Source organism: Borostomias antarcticus (genome assembly GCF_949987555.1).
Source record: "Borostomias antarcticus genome assembly, chromosome: 26".
NCBI classification, from domain to species: domain Eukaryota; kingdom Metazoa; phylum Chordata; class Actinopteri; order Stomiiformes; family Stomiidae; genus Borostomias; species Borostomias antarcticus.
The window spans coordinates 11317733-11336769 of record NC_140259.1 but is presented as its reverse complement, the minus strand read 5'-3'; the positions used below and the strand labels follow the sequence as shown (position 1 = coordinate 11336769).

Genomic DNA, 19037 nt, shown 5'->3' with positions numbered 1-19037 from the left:
AATTATCTCCACCTGAAAAAAAACATAAGGGGTATGTATGGCGTTTTTTTTTCCAGACCAAATTTATTTCTATCTACAATCTTCATGAACATTCACAGGTATGTAGTACAAGCCATTCTGATCAGAGATCTGCCACCCAGGTGTGTCTAGTCCATTCCTAGGCCGAGCAGTTACAAATTGAATTATCTCCACCTGAAAAAAAACATAAGGGGTATGTATGGCGTTTTTTTTTTCAGACCAAATTTATTTCTATCTACAATCTTCATGAACATTCACAGGTATGTAGTACAAGCCACTCTGATCAGAGATCTGCCACCCAGGTGTGTCTAGTCCATTCCTAGGCCGAGCAGTTACAAATTGAATTATCTCCACCTGAAAAAAAACATAAGGGGTATGTATGGCGTTTTTTTTTCCAGACCAAATTTATTTCTATCTACAATCTTCATGAACATTCACAGGCATGTAGTACAAGCAATTCTGATCAGAGATCTGCCACCTATGGGTGTCTAGTCCAGTCCCAGGCCGAGCAGTGACAAATTTAATTATCTCCACCTGAAAAAAAACATAAGGGGTATGTATGGCGTTTTTTTTTTCAGACCAAATTTATTTCTATCTACAATCTTCATGAACATTCACAGGTATGTAGTACAAGCCATTCTGATCAGAGATCTGCCACTCAGGTGTGTCTAGTCCATTCCCAGGCCGAGCAGTGACAAATTTAATTATCTCCACCTGAAAAAAAACATAAGGGGTATGTATGGCGTTTTTTTTTCCAGACCAAATTTATTTCTATCTACAATCTTCATGAACATTCACAGGTATGTAGTACAAGCCATTCTGATCAGAGATCTGCCACCCAGGTGTGTCTAGTCCATTCCTAGGCCGAGCAGTTACAAATTGAATTATCTCCACCTGAAAAAAAACATAAGGGGTATGTATGGCGTTTTTTTTTCCAGACCAAATTTATTTCTATCTACAATCTTCATGAACATTCACAGGCATGTAGTACAAGCAATTCTGATCAGAGATCTGCCACCTATGGGTGTCTAGTCCAGTCCCAGGCCGAGCAGTGACAAATTTAATTATCTCCACCTGAAAAAAAACATAAGGGGTATGTATGGCGTTTTTTTTTTCAGACCAAATTTATTTCTATCTACAATCTTCATGAACATTCACAGGTATGTAGTACAAGCCATTCTGATCAGAGATCTGCCACTCAGGTGTGTCTAGTCCATTCCTAGGCCGAGCAGTTACAAATTGAATTATCTCCACCTGAAAAAAAACATAAGGGGTATGTATGGCGTTTTTTTTTCCAGACCAAATTTATTTCTATCTACAATCTTCATGAACATTCACAGGTATGTAGTACAAGCCATTCTGATCAGAGATCTGCCACCCAGGTGTGTCTAGTCCATTCCTAGGCCGAGCAGTTACAAATTGAATTATCTCCACCTGAAAAAAAACATAAGGGGTATGTATGGCGTTTTTTTTTCCAGACCAAATTTATTTCTATCTACAATCTTCATGAACATTCACAGGCATGTAGTACAAGCCATTCTGATCAGAGATCTGCCACCTATGGGTGTCTAGTCCAGTCCCAGGTCAAGCAGTGACAAATTTAATTATCTCCACCTGAAAAAAAACATAAGGGGTATGTATGGCGTTTTTTTTTTCAGACCAAATTTATTTCTATCTACAATCTTCATGAACATTCACAGGTATGTAGTACAAGCCATTCTGATCAGAGATCTGCCACCCAGGTGTGTCTAGTCCATTCCTAGGCCGAGCAGTTACAAATTGAATTATCTCCACCTGAAAAAAAACATAAGGGGTATGTATGGCGTTTTTTTTTCCAGACCAAATTTATTTCTATCTACAATCTTCATGAACATTCACAGGTATGTAGTACAAGCCATTCTGATCAGAGATCTGCCACCCAGGTGTGTCTAGTCCATTCCTAGGCCGAGCAGTTACAAATTGAATTATCTCCACCTGAAAAAAAACATAAGGGGTATGTATGGCGTTTTTTTTTCCAGACCAAATTTATTTCTATCTACAATCTTCATGAACATTCACAGGCATGTAGTACAAGCCATTCTGATCAGAGATCTGCCACCCAGGTGTGTCTAGTCAATTCCTAGGCCGAGCAGTTACAAATTGAATTATCTCCACCTGAAAAAAAACATAAGGGGTATGTATGGCGTTTTTTTTTTCAGACCAAATTTATTTCTATCTACAATCTTCATGAACATTCACAGGTATGTAGTACAAGCCATTCTGATCAGAGATCTGCCACCCAGGTGTGTCTAGTCCATTCCTTGGCCGAGCAGTTACAAATTGAATTATCTCCACCTGAAAAAAAACATAAGGGGTATGTATGGCGTTTTTTTTTCCAGACCAAATTTATTTCTATCTACAATCTTCATGAACATTCACAGGTATGTAGTACAAGCCATTCTGATCAGAGATCTGCCACCCAGGTGTGTCTAGTCCATTCCTAGGCCGAGCAGTTACAAATTGAATTATCTCCACCTGAAAAAAAACATAAGGGGTATGTATGGCGTTTTTTTTTCCAGACCAAATTTATTTCTATCTACAATCTTCATGAACATTCACAGGCATGTAGTACAAGCAATTCTGATCAGAGATCTGCCACCTATGGGTGTCTAGTCCAGTCCCAGGTCAAGCAGTGACAAATTTAATTATCTCCACCTGAAAAAAAACATAAGGGGTATGTATGGCGTTTTTTTTTTCAGACCAAATTTATTTCTATCTACAATCTTCATGAACATTCACAGGTATGTAGTACAAGCCATTCTGATCAGAGATCTGCCACTCAGGTGTGTCTAGTCCATTCCTAGGCCGAGCAGTTACAAATTGAATTATCTCCACCTGAAAAAAAACATAAGGGGTATGTATGGCGTTTTTTTTTCCAGACCAAATTTATTTCTATCTATAATCTTCATGAACATTCACAGGTATGTAGTACAAGCCATTCTGATCAGAGATCTGCCACCCAGGTGTGTCTAGTCCATTCCTAGGCCGAGCAGTTACAAATTGAATTATCTCCACCTGAAAAAAAACATAAGGGGTATGTATGGCGTTTTTTTTTCCAGACCAAATTTATTTCTATCTACAATCTTCATGAACATTCACAGGCATGTAGTACAAGCAATTCTGATCAGAGATCTGCCACCTATGGGTGTCTAGTCCAGTCCCAGGTCGAGCAGTGACAAATTTAATTATCTCCACCTGAAAAAAAACATAAGGGGTATGTATGGCGTTTTTTTTTTCAGACCAAATTTATTTCTATCTACAATCTTCATGAACATTCACAGGTATGTAGTACAAGCCATTCTGATCAGAGATCTGCCACTCAGGTGTGTCTAGTCCATTCCTAGGCCGAGCAGTTACAAATTGAATTATCTCCACCTGAAAAAAAACATAAGGGGTATGTATGGCGTTTTTTTTTTCAGACCAAATTTATTTCTATCTACAATCTTCATGAACATTCACAGGTATGTAGTACAAGCCATTCTGATCAGAGATCTGCCACCCAGGTGTGTCTAGTCCATTCCTAGGCCGAGCAGTTACAAATTGAATTATCTCCACCTGAAAAAAAACATAAGGGGTATGTATGGCGTTTTTTTTTCCAGACCAAATTTATTTCTATCTACAATCTTCATGAACATTCACAGGCATGTAGTACAAGCAATTCTGATCAGAGATCTGCCACCTATGGGTGTCTAGTCCAGTCCCAGGCCGAGCAGTGACAAATTTAATTATCTCCCCCTGAAAAAAAACATAAGGGGTATGTATGGCGTTTTTTTTTCCAGACCAAATTTATTTCTATCTACAATCTTCATGAACATTCACAGGTATGTAGTACAAGCCATTCTGATCAGAGATCTGCCACCCAGGTGTGTCTAGTCCATTCCTAGGCCGAGCAGTTACAAATTGAATTATCTCCACCTGAAAAAAAACATAAGGGGTATGTATGGCGTTTTTTTTTCCAGACCAAATTTATTTCTATCTACAATCTTCATGAACATTCACAGGCATGTAGTACAAGCCATTCTGATCAGAGATCTGCCACCTATGGGTGTCTAGTCCAGTCCCAGGTCAAGCAGTGACAAATTTAATTATCTCCACCTGAAAAAAAACATAAGGGGTATGTATGGCGTTTTTTTTTTCAGACCAAATTTATTTCTATCTACAATCTTCATGAACATTCACAGGTATGTAGTACAAGCCATTCTGATCAGAGATCTGCCACCCAGGTGTGTCTAGTCAATTCCTAGGCCAAGCAGTTACAAATTGAATTATCTCCACCTGAAAAAAAACATAAGGGGTATGTATGGCGTTTTTTTTTTCAGACCAAATTTATTTCTATCTACAATCTTCATGAACATTCACAGGTATGTAGTACAAGCCACTCTGATCAGAGATCTGCCACCCAGGTGTGTCTAGTCCATTCCTAGGCCGTGCAGTTACAAATTGAATTATCTCCACCTGAAAAAAAACATAAGGGGTATGTATGGCGTTTTTTTTTCCAGACCAAATTTATTTCTATCTACAATCTTCATGAACATTCACAGGCATGTAGTACAAGCAATTCTGATCAGAGATCTGCCACCTATGGGTGTCTAGTCCAGTCCCAGGCCGAGCAGTGACAAATTTAATTATCTCCACCTGAAAAAAAACATAAGGGGTATGTATGGCGTTTTTTTTTTCAGACCAAATTTATTTCTATCTACAATCTTCATGAACATTCACAGGTATGTAGTACAAGCCATTCTGATCAGAGATCTGCCACTCAGGTGTGTCTAGTCCATTCCTAGGCCGAGCAGTTACAAATTGAATTATCTCCACCTGAAAAAAAACATAAGGGGTATGTATGGCGTTTTTTTTTCCAGACCAAATTTATTTCTATCTACAATCTTCATGAACATTCACAGGTATGTAGTACAAGCCATTCTGATCAGAGATCTGCCACCCAGGTGTGTCTAGTCCATTCCTAGGCCGAGCAGTTACAAATTGAATTATCTCCACCTGAAAAAAAACATAAGGGGTATGTATGGCGTTTTTTTTTCCAGACCAAATTTATTTCTATCTACAATCTTCATGAACATTCACAGGCATGTAGTACAAGCCATTCTGATCAGAGATCTGCCACCTATGGGTGTCTAGTCCAGTCCCAGGTCAAGCAGTGACAAATTTAATTATCTCCACCTGAAAAAAAACATAAGGGGTATGTATGGCGTTTTTTTTTTCCGACCAAATTTATTTCTATCTACAATCTTCATGAACATTCACAGGTATGTAGTACAAGCCATTCTGATCAGAGATCTGCCACCCAGGTGTGTCTAGTCCATTCCTAGGCCGAGCAGTTACAAATTGAATTATCTCCACCTGAAAAAAAACATAAGGGGTATGTATGGCGTTTTTTTTTCCAGACCAAATTTATTTCTATCTACAATCTTCATGAACATTCACAGGTATGTAGTACAAGCCATTCTGATCAGAGATCTGCCACCCAGGTGTGTCTAGTCCATTCCTAGGCCGAGCAGTTACAAATTGAATTATCTCCACCTGAAAAAAAACATAAGGGGTATGTATGGCGTTTTTTTTTCCAGACCAAATTTATTTCTATCTACAATCTTCATGAACATTCACAGGCATGTAGTACAAGCCATTCTGATCAGAGATCTGCCACCCAGGTGTGTCTAGTCAATTCCTAGGCCGAGCAGTTACAAATTGAATTATCTCCACCTGAAAAAAAACATAAGGGGTATGTATGGCGTTTTTTTTTTCAGACCAAATTTATTTCTATCTACAATCTTCATGAACATTCACAGGTATGTAGTACAAGCCATTCTGATCAGAGATCTGCCACCCAGGTGTGTCTAGTCCATTCCTTGGCCGAGCAGTTACAAATTGAATTATCTCCACCTGAAAAAAAACATAAGGGGTATGTATGGCGTTTTTTTTTCCAGACCAAATTTATTTCTATCTACAATCTTCATGAACATTCACAGGTATGTAGTACAAGCCATTCTGATCAGAGATCTGCCACCCAGGTGTGTCTAGTCCATTCCTAGGCCGAGCAGTTACAAATTGAATTATCTCCACCTGAAAAAAAACATAAGGGGTATGTATGGCGTTTTTTTTTCCAGACCAAATTTATTTCTATCTACAATCTTCATGAACATTCACAGGCATGTAGTACAAGCAATTCTGATCAGAGATCTGCCACCTATGGGTGTCTAGTCCAGTCCCAGGTCAAGCAGTGACAAATTTAATTATCTCCACCTGAAAAAAAACATAAGGGGTATGTATGGCGTTTTTTTTTTCAGACCAAATTTATTTCTATCTACAATCTTCATGAACATTCACAGGTATGTAGTACAAGCCATTCTGATCAGAGATCTGCCACTCAGGTGTGTCTAGTCCATTCCTAGGCCGAGCAGTTACAAATTGAATTATCTCCACCTGAAAAAAAACATAAGGGGTATGTATGGCGTTTTTTTTTCCAGACCAAATTTATTTCTATCTATAATCTTCATGAACATTCACAGGTATGTAGTACAAGCCATTCTGATCAGAGATCTGCCACCCAGGTGTGTCTAGTCCATTCCTAGGCCGAGCAGTTACAAATTGAATTATCTCCACCTGAAAAAAAACATAAGGGGTATGTATGGCGTTTTTTTTTCCAGACCAAATTTATTTCTATCTACAATCTTCATGAACATTCACAGGCATGTAGTACAAGCAATTCTGATCAGAGATCTGCCACCTATGGGTGTCTAGTCCAGTCCCAGGTCGAGCAGTGACAAATTTAATTATCTCCACCTGAAAAAAAACATAAGGGGTATGTATGGCGTTTTTTTTTTCAGACCAAATTTATTTCTATCTACAATCTTCATGAACATTCACAGGTATGTAGTACAAGCCATTCTGATCAGAGATCTGCCACTCAGGTGTGTCTAGTCCATTCCTAGGCCGAGCAGTTACAAATTGAATTATCTCCACCTGAAAAAAAACATAAGGGGTATGTATGGCGTTTTTTTTTTCAGACCAAATTTATTTCTATCTACAATCTTCATGAACATTCACAGGTATGTAGTACAAGCCATTCTGATCAGAGATCTGCCACCCAGGTGTGTCTAGTCCATTCCTAGGCCGAGCAGTTACAAATTGAATTATCTCCACCTGAAAAAAAACATAAGGGGTATGTATGGCGTTTTTTTTTCCAGACCAAATTTATTTCTATCTACAATCTTCATGAACATTCACAGGCATGTAGTACAAGCAATTCTGATCAGAGATCTGCCACCTATGGGTGTCTAGTCCAGTCCCAGGCCGAGCAGTGACAAATTTAATTATCTCCCCCTGAAAAAAAACATAAGGGGTATGTATGGCGTTTTTTTTTCCAGACCAAATTTATTTCTATCTACAATCTTCATGAACATTCACAGGTATGTAGTACAAGCCATTCTGATCAGAGATCTGCCACCCAGGTGTGTCTAGTCCATTCCTAGGCCGAGCAGTTACAAATTGAATTATCTCCACCTGAAAAAAAACATAAGGGGTATGTATGGCGTTTTTTTTTCCAGACCAAATTTATTTCTATCTACAATCTTCATGAACATTCACAGGCATGTAGTACAAGCCATTCTGATCAGAGATCTGCCACCTATGGGTGTCTAGTCCAGTCCCAGGTCAAGCAGTGACAAATTTAATTATCTCCACCTGAAAAAAAACATAAGGGGTATGTATGGCGTTTTTTTTTTCAGACCAAATTTATTTCTATCTACAATCTTCATGAACATTCACAGGTATGTAGTACAAGCCATTCTGATCAGAGATCTGCCACCCAGGTGTGTCTAGTCAATTCCTAGGCCAAGCAGTTACAAATTGAATTATCTCCACCTGAAAAAAAACATAAGGGGTATGTATGGCGTTTTTTTTTTCAGACCAAATTTATTTCTATCTACAATCTTCATGAACATTCACAGGTATGTAGTACAAGCCACTCTGATCAGAGATCTGCCACCCAGGTGTGTCTAGTCCATTCCTAGGCCGAGCAGTTACAAATTGAATTATCTCCACCTGAAAAAAAACATAAGGGGTATGTATGGCGTTTTTTTTTCCAGACCAAATTTATTTCTATCTACAATCTTCATGAACATTCACAGGCATGTAGTACAAGCAATTCTGATCAGAGATCTGCCACCTATGGGTGTCTAGTCCAGTCCCAGGTCGAGCAGTGACAAATTTAATTATCTCCACCTGAAAAAAAACATAAGGGGTATGTATGGCGTTTTTTTTTTCAGACCAAATTTATTTCTATCTACAATCTTCATGAACATTCACAGGTATGTAGTACAAGCCATTCTGATCAGAGATCTGCCACCCAGGTGTGTCTAGTCAATTCCTAGGCCAAGCAGTTACAAATTGAATTATCTCCACCTGAAAAAAAACATAAGGGGTATGTATGGCGTTTTTTTTTTCAGACCAAATTTATTTCTATCTACAATCTTCATGAACATTCACAGGTATGTAGTACAAGCCACTCTGATCAGAGATCTGCCACCCAGGTGTGTCTAGTCCATTCCTAGGCCGAGCAGTTACAAATTGAATTATCTCCACCTGAAAAAAAACATAAGGGGTATGTATGGCGTTTTTTTTTCCAGACCAAATTTATTTCTATCTACAATCTTCATGAACATTCACAGGCATGTAGTACAAGCAATTCTGATCAGAGATCTGCCACCTATGGGTGTCTAGTCCAGTCCCAGGTCGAGCAGTGACAAATTTAATTATCTCCACCTGAAAAAAAACATAAGGGGTATGTATGGCGTTTTTTTTTTCAGACCAAATTTATTTCTATCTACAATCTTCATGAACATTCACAGGTATGTAGTACAAGCCATTCTGATCAGAGATCTGCCACTCAGGTGTGTCTAGTCCATTCCTAGGCCGAGCAGTTACAAATTGAATTATCTCCACCTGAAAAAAAACATAAGGGGTATGTATGGCGTTTTTTTTTCCAGACCAAATTTATTTCTATCTACAATCTTCATGAACATTCACAGGCATGTAGTACAAGCCATTCTGATCAGAGATCTGCCACCCAGGTGTGTCTAGTCAATTCCTAGGCCGAGCAGTTACAAATTGAATTATCTCCACCTGAAAAAAAACATAAGGGGTATGTATGGCGTTTTTTTTTCCAGACCAAATTTATTTCTATCTACAATCTTCATGAACATTCACAGGTATGTAGTACAAGCCATTCTGATCAGAGATCTGCCACCTATGGGTGTCTAGTCCATTCCTAGGCCGAGCAGTTACAAATTGAATTATCTCCACCTGAAAAAAAACATAAGGGGTATGTATGGCGTTTTTTTTTCCAGACCAAATTTATTTCTATCTACAATCTTCATGAACATTCACAGGCATGTAGTACAAGCAATTCTGATCAGAGATCTGCCACCTATGGGTGTCTAGTCCATTCCTAGGCCGAGCAGTTACAAATTGAATTATCTCCACCTGAAAAAAAACATAAGGGGTATGTATGGCGTTTTTTTTTCCAGACCAAATTTATTTCTATCTACAATCTTCATGAACATTCACAGGCATGTAGTACAAGCAATTCTGATCAGAGATCTGCCACCTATGGGTGTCTAGTCCAGTCCTAGGCCGAGCAGTGACAAATTTAATTATTTCCACCTGAAAAAAAAACATAAGGGGTATGTATGGCGTTTTTTTTTTCAGACCAAATTTATTTCTATCTACAATCTTCATGAACATTCACAGGTATGTAGTACAAGCCATTCTGATCAGAGATCTGCCACCCATGGGTGTCAAGTCCATTCCTAGGCCGAGCAGTGACAAATTGAATTATCTCCACCTGAAAAAAAACATAAGGGGTATGTATGGCGTTTTTTTTTCCAGACCAAATTTATTTCTATCTACAATCTTCATGAACATTCACAGGCATGTAGTACAAGCAATTCTGATCAGAGATCTGCCACCTATGGGTGTCTAGTCCAGTCCCAGGCCGAGCAGTGACAAATTTAATTATCTCCACCTGAAAAAAAACATAAGGGGTATGTATGTATGGCGTTTTTTTTTTCAGACCAAATTTATTTCTATCTACAATCTTCATGAACATTCACAGGTATGTAGTACAAGCCATTCTGATCAGAGATCTGCCACCCAGGGGCGTCTAGTCCATTCCTAGGCCGAGCAGTGAGGAATTTAATACATCCCAAAACAATAATTTCTACCCCAAAAAACTATAAGGGGTATGTATGATTTTTTTTTCAGACCTAATTTATTTTTTATCTACAATCCTCATGCACTTTCACAGGTATGTAGTACAAACAGTTCTGATTATAGATCTGCCACCCATGGGTGTCTAGTCCATTCCTAGGCCAAGCACTGACAAATTTAATTATCTCCACCTGAAGAAAAACATAAGGGGTATGTATGGCGTTTTTTTTTTCCAGACCAAATTTATTTCTATCTACAATCTTCATGAACATTTACAGGTATGTAGTGAACTTGTTAGTTGTTAATGTAGTTCTATGAATTAGTATGACGATTTGTTTTAATTAGTTGATACTGAATTTGCCTCAGAGTTTGAATTACCAAAAGTGTACATTACACGCTTGAGTGACACGTTGGCAGACGCCTCGTAACTTGCGCAACTATTTGGAGGAACTGTTGATATTTGTAGGTGACCCAGAGGGCTGTCTGACCGTGGAGGGGTAGAGGAAGCCTCTCTCAGGAACCAGCCAGAACCCCTGGGAGCGGTCGAAGAGCAGACAGAAAACACACAAAGCCTACATGCTACACACACACGCAATTGCACGCTATACACACTTGCATGCACATAAATAAACAGACGTTCATGCTCATGCGCACTCTTGTGCATGCACACACACACATGCATGCACACACACACACACATGCACGTACTGTAAGCAGTGCTTGTGTGTTTTCTGTCCGTGCCGGGTCGGTCAGTGAACCAGAGTCAACAGCTCTTATCAGAGGGACGCTCTTTGGCCCGTTACCTCCCCCCAACGCCACCACCATATTGGTCTGCTCATCTCTGCAGAACAAGGGCAAATACCAAAACACAATGCAAACAGGAGGACGGGTGCCTCCAGTAACATCATGACCAACCCAGGGCTCAGTGAGGTTCGACCAGGCTGAGGTGTGCACAGGAGCTGGTACCTTTAGTGTGGAGGTAGTCCAGCACAGGAGCTGGTACCTTTAGTGTGGAGGTAGTCCAGCACAGGAGCTGGTACCTTTAGTGTGGAGGTAGTCCAGCACAGGAGCTGGTACCTTTAGTGTGGAGGTAGTCCAGCACAGGAGCTGGTACCTTTAGTGTGGAGGTAGTCCAGCACAGGAGCTGGTACCTTTAGTGTGGAGGTAGTCCAGCACAGGAGCTGGTACCTTAGTGTGGAGGTAGTCCAGCACAGGAGCTGGTAGCTTAGTGTGGCTGGAGCCTTGGAGGTCCAGGGTCAGGGTCAGGGTCAGGGTTAGGGTTAGGGTCAGGGTCAGGGTTAGGGTTAGGGTCAGGGTCAGGGTTAACCCTGTAGTCCAGCAGGAGGAGCATCATTTACAGGGTGTAGATAGAACTGTTGGACTGAAGAACAACTCTGATGAAACACATGATACTGAGACCTATGCACACACACACACACACACACACACGCACACACACGCAGAGCATACACACATGCACACACGCACAGAGCATACATACACACATGCACACACACACGTACACACACGCACACGCATACACACACACACACACACAAACGCAGACAAATATGCACACGCATACACACACACCGAGAGACATGCACACACACACACACACACACACACGCGCATGCATGCACCAAGAACGACAAATAAAAAAAAAAAGCAAGTTTGTTGAATTGAAGCAGCCAAACTGAGCATGTGCAGTAGCCCTACCTTGTACCCTTGTCCCAGGTAGAGCTGCCCCAGCGTGCTCCCGACTGCCCCTTGGCTGCTGTTGACCTGGAACTTACTCAGGTGCCAGCTCCCCACTGAGGAATCCAGATACATCAACTCCGCTCCCCACACCTCCAAGCTTATACTTGGGTAGCTTGTATATAATAAACCTGCATTGATGAGAGGGGGAAATTACACCTGTGAGAAAGGGAAGGTCTGCCTGTCCATTCATTCAGCTGTGAGAAAGGGAAGGTCTGCCTGTCCATTCATTCAGCTGTGAGAAAGGGAAGGTCTGTCTGTCCATTCATTCAGCTGTGAGAAAGGGAAGGTCTGCCTGTCCATTCATTCAGCTGTGAGAAAGGGAAGGTCTGTCTGTCCATTCATTCAGCTGTGAGAAAGGGAAGGTCTGCCTGTCCATTCATTCAGCTGTGAGAAAGGGAAGGTCTGTCTGTCCATTCATTCAGCTGTGAGAAAGGGAAGGTCTGCCTGTCCATTCATTCAGCTGTGAGAAAGGGAAGGTCTGCCTGTCCATCCATTCAGCTGTGAGAAAGGGAAGGTCTGCCTGTAGGGTTAGGGTCCATTCATTCAGCTGTGAGAAAGGGAAGGTCTGCCTGTAGGGTTAGGGTCCATTCATTCAGCTGTGAGAAAGGGAAGGTCTGCCTGTCCATTCATTCAGCTGTGAGAAAGGGAAGGTCTGTCTGTCCCTTCATTCAGCTCAGCAAGAGACCAAATGACTGGAGGTGATTGTGGAGCTTTCAGATCCTCTTGCATGTTTAATTTCACATCTTTTCAGTCTTTGCTGATTGTTAAATGTTTGAGGCAAAAAATACCATTCAATTCAGTTTCAGGTTGCAGCTCAAAGTTTCCGTTGTTCCGGAAATAGTGAATATTGACCATTTCATATTCAAAACAATAATACCTCAGTTTACAGTGCAGTTGACTTGGACCAAGAGATTGTTGCGCTATACTGACAAAGTTCCACTGAAAGGTTCTCTAGCCATGCACTCTGACCCACTCTGTATCAGTGATATGATGAAGCTACAGTTTTGTTACTGTGATATTTGTGTGACTGATATGACAGAACTCACCAATCCACAGTCTCTCCAGCTTCACTTCGACAGCAGATGTCTGTGCGGCACATCTCCATCCCCAGAAGCACCAGAAGAAACACACACCAACTCAATCTAGACGCCATCTTGAATCACTGAGAAGAACAAAAGGGGAATTGACATGTGGTTCGGTGTGTGCTCACATGAGCAATTCTGAAAGTGAATGTGACACAGCAGGATGGAAATGCAGAAGAGGAAGTCAGAAGATTGGTCTCACATCACAAACTGAACAAGATATTAGAAAAGCACTGGTAAAGAGTGGCACATTGATAGAAATGTGTGGACAGTTCAAATAGCTTAGGCTAAATTGTGAGAGCAGGGGTTGATGAGAGAGAGGTTGTGTATGACATTCAAAACAATGGTGATCTATTCATAGGGGTTTTGGATAAAAGCCTATCTGATGACTGTTACTGTTGCACTATCCTGTTGGATCCTGCCACAAAGTCTCATTCCAAAACTCTGGTCTTTGAAGGTGACTTTTCAACCTCCTGAGAACCTGAGGTTATTTGCACATCATCTCGTGATGTAGCTTGTTCAGTGATTGCCTTATTTAAAACAAAAGTAAAAGTAAACCTACCCATAATTATATATATAAAAGAAACTAGAAACTTTGGATCCAAAACTATTTTGAACTAATTAATTAATAACACTTAGTAATTAATATATATTATAATTAAAGTACTACATAATTTATATCCTGACAAGGTAATTCTATTTGACTCGTGAATAATGATGAATCCCAAATTCCCACTCTGACCTCTTTTAAGTTAATCGCAATGCCCATTCAGACAGTGAATAAAGACATCTTCACCATGACAGTAACACCCAATTAAAGCGTCTTCACAGAAAACACATCAGCAACCAGCTGATGAACTATTCCCAGTGCATGTGTCAACGCTCCAGGCTGTTTCACAGGATTGGACGATGGCCAGACCTTGCGTAAACCCGACAGACAGGTACCACAGCACCACCCTCCTGACAAAACCCTCCCTAAGGGACAGAATCAGGAGAAGAACATAGGAGAAGCACTAGACGGTGAGGTAGTGACAGATATCATTGCAACTGCAATGGCTCAGGTATGGAAATCTATGTTCATTTATATGTTTGAGTTTGTCTTGTTTATCTGTTCTATAATAATAATATTATCTATAGAATGATCATTTAGTTCTGAAGGTATTGACCTTATTTAGTTTCTGGGGTTAGGGGTCAATGACCATGGTGCCAAAGATTTCAGTCATGAAAACCATGACTGCTATTCATAATTCATTTCATATTGCCAGTGCATAAGACACAACATATTTAAGCCTGTAAAACATCAGTTGTCGCATACTGTATGCATCAGGAATATACAAAGCCAGGTCCACCCTGTCTGTTGGTGCAGAACGTGGAGTTTGTACGGACAGGCTATGGGAAGAACGTGGTGAAGGTTCTGTGCATCAGAAGAGAAGGAACGTTCCACCACATCACGGAGCTGAAGGCGGATGTGGAGATCACCCTCAAGACCCGCAAGGACTACCTGTCAGGAGACAACTCTGACATCATCCCCACAGACACCATGAAGAACACCGTGCATGCCCTGGCCAAGCTGAAGGGGGTAATTATACACAAGCCTATTCAGAAAAACACAACCTGCTAGAATGTTCTATGTGTCTTCTGGGGTGTGCACTTGCCTAGTTCCCATGTATTTCCAAACATTGGTTTGCTTTGACCGAGTGGATTTCTCAGTATTGTACAGTGAATCAACAGAGAGAAGTACCGAAAAATGGACATGTGCATGATAAGATCTGAGGGAAATCTATCTCTACAGGACGACATACATGATGCGTTCTGTTTGTGTTTGGGCAGGTGAAGACCATAGAGCAGTTTGCCCTGGACATCTGTGAACATTTCCTGACAGCGTTCTCACACGTGACCCGGGCCAGGGTGAGCCTGGAGGAGGCCCCCTGGAGGAGGCTGGAGAAGGTAGGGTCATGACCGGGCCAGGGTGAGCCTGGAGGAGGCTGGAGAAGGTAGGGTCATGACCCGGGCCAGGGTGAGCCTGGAGGAGGCCCCCTGGAGGAGGCTGGAGGAGGTAGGGTCATGACCGGGGCCAGGGTGAGCCTGGAGGAGGCCCCCTGGAGGAGGCTGGAGAAGGTAGGGTCATGGCCGGGGCCAGGGTGAGCCTGGAGGAGGCCCCCTGGAGGAGGCTGGAGAAGGTAGGGTCATGGCCGGGGCCAGGGTGAGCCTGGAGGAGGCCCCCTGGAGGTGGCTGGAGAAGGTAGGGTCATGACCCGGGCCAGGGTGAGCGTGGAGGAGGCTGGAGGAGGTAGGGTCATGACCGGGGCCTGGAGGTGGCTCATTCTCTCATGTTTTTCACTGCTATCAGTCCAATATGTGATACAGTATCTATGCATCTCTCAGATAAATACATGCAGTCAACCACTTGGACCAGCTACATCTGTACTTGCTACAGTACCAGAACCTTGAATGAATGAATGAATGAATGAACCTTCAGTTGGTCATTGGGCTTGATTGACTTGAACAAGATGTGCTATGCTGTCTCTGTCACACAGAATGGTGTAGAGCACGCCCATGCATTCATCTTTACCCCAGACTCCTGCCGCTTCTGTGATGTTGAACAGAATCTCAATGGTGAGTGAGTGAAACAATCCACTAACATCCTCCAAACTTGCTCAGTAAACATGTCGTCTCCCACCGATGGTGCATAACCCCTTTGTAGCAATAATTAGAATGTCTATTTATGATGGACGCAGAAATCAAACGTTAATGGCAAGCACTCTCGTTCACAGCATTTAGCATAACACAAGTCTTTATATAATAGCTGTTCTTGTGACCTCAGGTGTCTTGAGAAAGGTCCTTGTGACCAAAACATCAACTCTTTTTTTTATAAATCAGTGCAGAGGTGATCATTGTGTGCGGGAATTGAAACTTTGGGGGAATTGATTTCCTGTTAATTTCGTAGACGAAAACTATGAGGAAAATGATTCATCAACGACCTTTATTTAGTTATTGTCACGAGACAATAACTAAATAAAAACTATTTTATGCTGACAAAAACTATTATGAAATCTACTGACATTTTCGTCAACAAATAAAAACAAGACAAAAATGTTAGGGAGGGACGATTTGGGAAGAGATCCAATCAGAATGCTGAGATTTCTGTGAAAGTCGTGGGTTAAGCTGAAAAAACTTGAACACAGGCAAGAGTGCATAGAAATGTAATTCAGTAGCTTTGTCCATCAGTCTACTAGATGCTTTCTCCAGGAGTATATGCTGTATGAGTTTGGAAATTCTAGAGAAATGGTTAAGTAATGCATTACACTTTAGCTAAACCCATTCGATTTTACATGGGGTGGGGGATGGTCAATCTAAAGTCCCCTCTCCGATTTCATCCAGTTGGGGGACAATAAATGTCAAACTAATCTTAAAAGAGAGGTTCACAGCTCATGAATAGAGGTATACCAGTGGATGAAAGAGAGGTTCCCAGCTCATGAATAGAGGTATACCAGTGGATGAAAGAGAGGTTCCCAGCTCAGGAATAGAGGTATACCAGTGGATGAAAGAGAGGTTCACAGCTCAGGAATAGAGGTATACCAGTGGATGAAAGAGAGGTTCACAGCTCAGGAATAGAGGTATACCAGTGGATGAAAGAGAGGTTCCCAGCTCAGGAATAGAGGTATACCAGTGGATGTTCAACGGTGTGATTGTCCCAACAGAGAAGCCAGTGATTCACAGCGGGTTGAAGAACATGAAGGTGCTGAAGACCACTCAGTCAGGCTTCCAGGGCTTCCTCCGAGACCGCTTCACCACCCTGAAGGAGGCCAAGGACCGGTGCTTCTGCACGTCTGTCTATGCAAGGTGGCGCTACAACAAGGTCCAAGACATCAACTTCGATGCTGCATGGTAACTCCAGACTTAATGACTTGATGAAAAAATAACAAGGTTGAAAAAAAAAAAAAAGCTCGTCTAAAATCAGTTTTATGTATACAATTGCATATACATTAGACACATAATTCATACATTTGACACGTATTAGAAAACACCTGAAAAATACAGTCTGTTTAAGATTAAGATTGCAGTAATACATAAGAGGTAAGATATGTAATACATAGGTAGCCTACTGTATTAGAGTAATACTGTATATAAATGCTTGGACAGGAAAATATCCTAGATTCTAATCCAAATCATGTACTTACTGATGCAGGAAATGTGTCAAACAGACCATAATTGAGAAGTTTGCCGGCCCATACGACCGTGGAGAGTACTCACCCTCCGTTCAGAAGACCCTCTATGACACAGAGGTTCTGGTCCTGGACCGGCTGCCAGAGGTGAGCTAGCAAGAGAACACTCACAACATAGAACACTCGCGTACATAGAACACTCACAACATAGAACACTCGCGCACAGTACATGACAGAGCGGAATTCAGAATTACCGTAATCAACTTAAGTAAAGCTGAATGATGATTCTACTGGACATGAAGAGAGACATATTTGCAGCACTGAGTGTGTCTACGTTCCAGGTGGAGGAGATTGAGATGGTCATGCCTAACCAACACTATTTCACCATCGACATGACCAAAATGGGCCTCGACAACAACGATGAGGTGAGTAGATTGAGTCTGTAATTAAACAGTTTTCTGGTCCATCACGTATGTCCTTCATTGTCAATGCATCTGGTTGATTTTACTGACTGCTTGATGACCAATTTCATTCAACAACTGTTATGACGACAGGTTAATTGTGCACTTGTCATTTTATAGTGTGATAGAGTACTGTATCTGATGAAATATCCACCGTTGGTGACACAGTGCTTTATAATATCCACCTTTGGTGACACAGTGCTTTACAATATCCACCGTTGGTGACACAGTGCTTTCTTTAAAGATCCTTCTGGCATTGGACAATCCATCAGGGAACATCACGGGGACGATACGCAGGAAGCAGCTGGCCAAGCTGTGAAGAACTGTGGAGGGAAAGAGCCCAACACTGTCCAATAGGACTGGAATCAGGGAAAAAAGTAATCCAAGGTTCCAGGTAAAAGATGAATCCAAGGTTCCCGGTTCGAGTCCCATTGTTGCCAGAAATTTGTTTACGCATGACTTATTATTGAACATTATATTTGTGATGTATTAATAAGCCTACAGTGAATATATATACATTTAGACACTTTTATCCATAACACACACAAAACAAAAGGAGAATTCTTTTTTTTGATGTTACCGAACTTGTATTTTCAATCAGCCATTGAAAGCAACATATTCTCTGAAAATAAATGGTTTAAGACCTGAAATAAGTGTGCTGTGTCTTTAATAGCACCATGTAAAAGACACATCTGAGAAATCATGCTTGCATTTACATTTCAGTCATTTGGCAAAAAGCATTTTATTCACATCAACCAAGAGAATCAGTGCATTCATTTAGGGTGAGACAGTTGTATGGAAAATACTTACAACTAATAAAATGTCAACTGGATCATAAGGGGTTGAGCTAACGGACTGATATCAGATGGCCTAAATCCAGATCCATCATTGGGTCTTTGGTGAGTAAAAAGCACCATTTATTGCAAGTCAATGTACGATTCTGATTTTCAAATCCCAGTATCAGATATGTAGCGGTCATACACTTACACTTGTCTTATAGACAATTTCGGAAAGCACCACAGACAAGAACGTAATGTTAAATAATCTTTGTTTTAACACATAAATAATATCTTACTTTTGATCATTCAGATACCGTACAGTACGTCTGGGGGGAAAGAGAAATGTTCTCACTTGGAAATCATCATTTTGGCTCTCAGAATTTTTCAGTACTCACTGTGCATTACATGACATACTGTACAAAACTGATAGTACAGTATTCATGTACGGTATGGTATATATGGAGAACTGGGATCCGTAGAGGTTTCTCTTGTCTTTATATATTAAAGTTT

At 41.1% G+C, this 19037-nt stretch overlaps 1 protein-coding gene across 2 annotated transcripts; it reads left to right on the top strand.

The window, feature by feature from the left end:
* Window positions 1-14057: 14057 nt before the first annotated feature.
* uox (urate oxidase) lies at window positions 14058-18395 on the top strand. Of its 2 annotated transcripts, none has more exons than XM_084459186.1 (8): window positions 14058-14182; window positions 14488-14700; window positions 14952-15068; window positions 15659-15737; window positions 16823-17009; window positions 17311-17434; window positions 17629-17712; window positions 17993-18395. In XM_084459186.1, the coding sequence occupies exons 1-8, from the start codon at window positions 14174-14176 to the stop codon at window positions 18065-18067; spliced, it is 888 nt and encodes a 295-aa protein (XP_084315312.1). In that variant the 5' UTR covers window positions 14058-14173; the 3' UTR covers window positions 18068-18395. The 2 variants fall into 2 exon arrangements, with proteins under 2 accessions (XP_084315312.1, XP_084315311.1); XM_084459185.1 differs by having other exon boundaries at window positions 14107-14182; window positions 14449-14700.
* Window positions 18396-19037: the final 642 nt, after the last annotated feature.

Bases quoted from the DNA above. Each gene is read 5' to 3' on its own strand.
- uox (XM_084459185.1), top strand. The intron at 14,701-14,951 runs GTAATTATACAC...GTGTTTGGGCAG, and splicing joins CCCTGGCCAAGCTGAAGGGG to GTGAAGACCATAGAGCAGTT. The intron at 15,069-15,658 runs GTAGGGTCATGA...TCTGTCACACAG, and splicing joins CCTGGAGGAGGCTGGAGAAG to AATGGTGTAGAGCACGCCCA.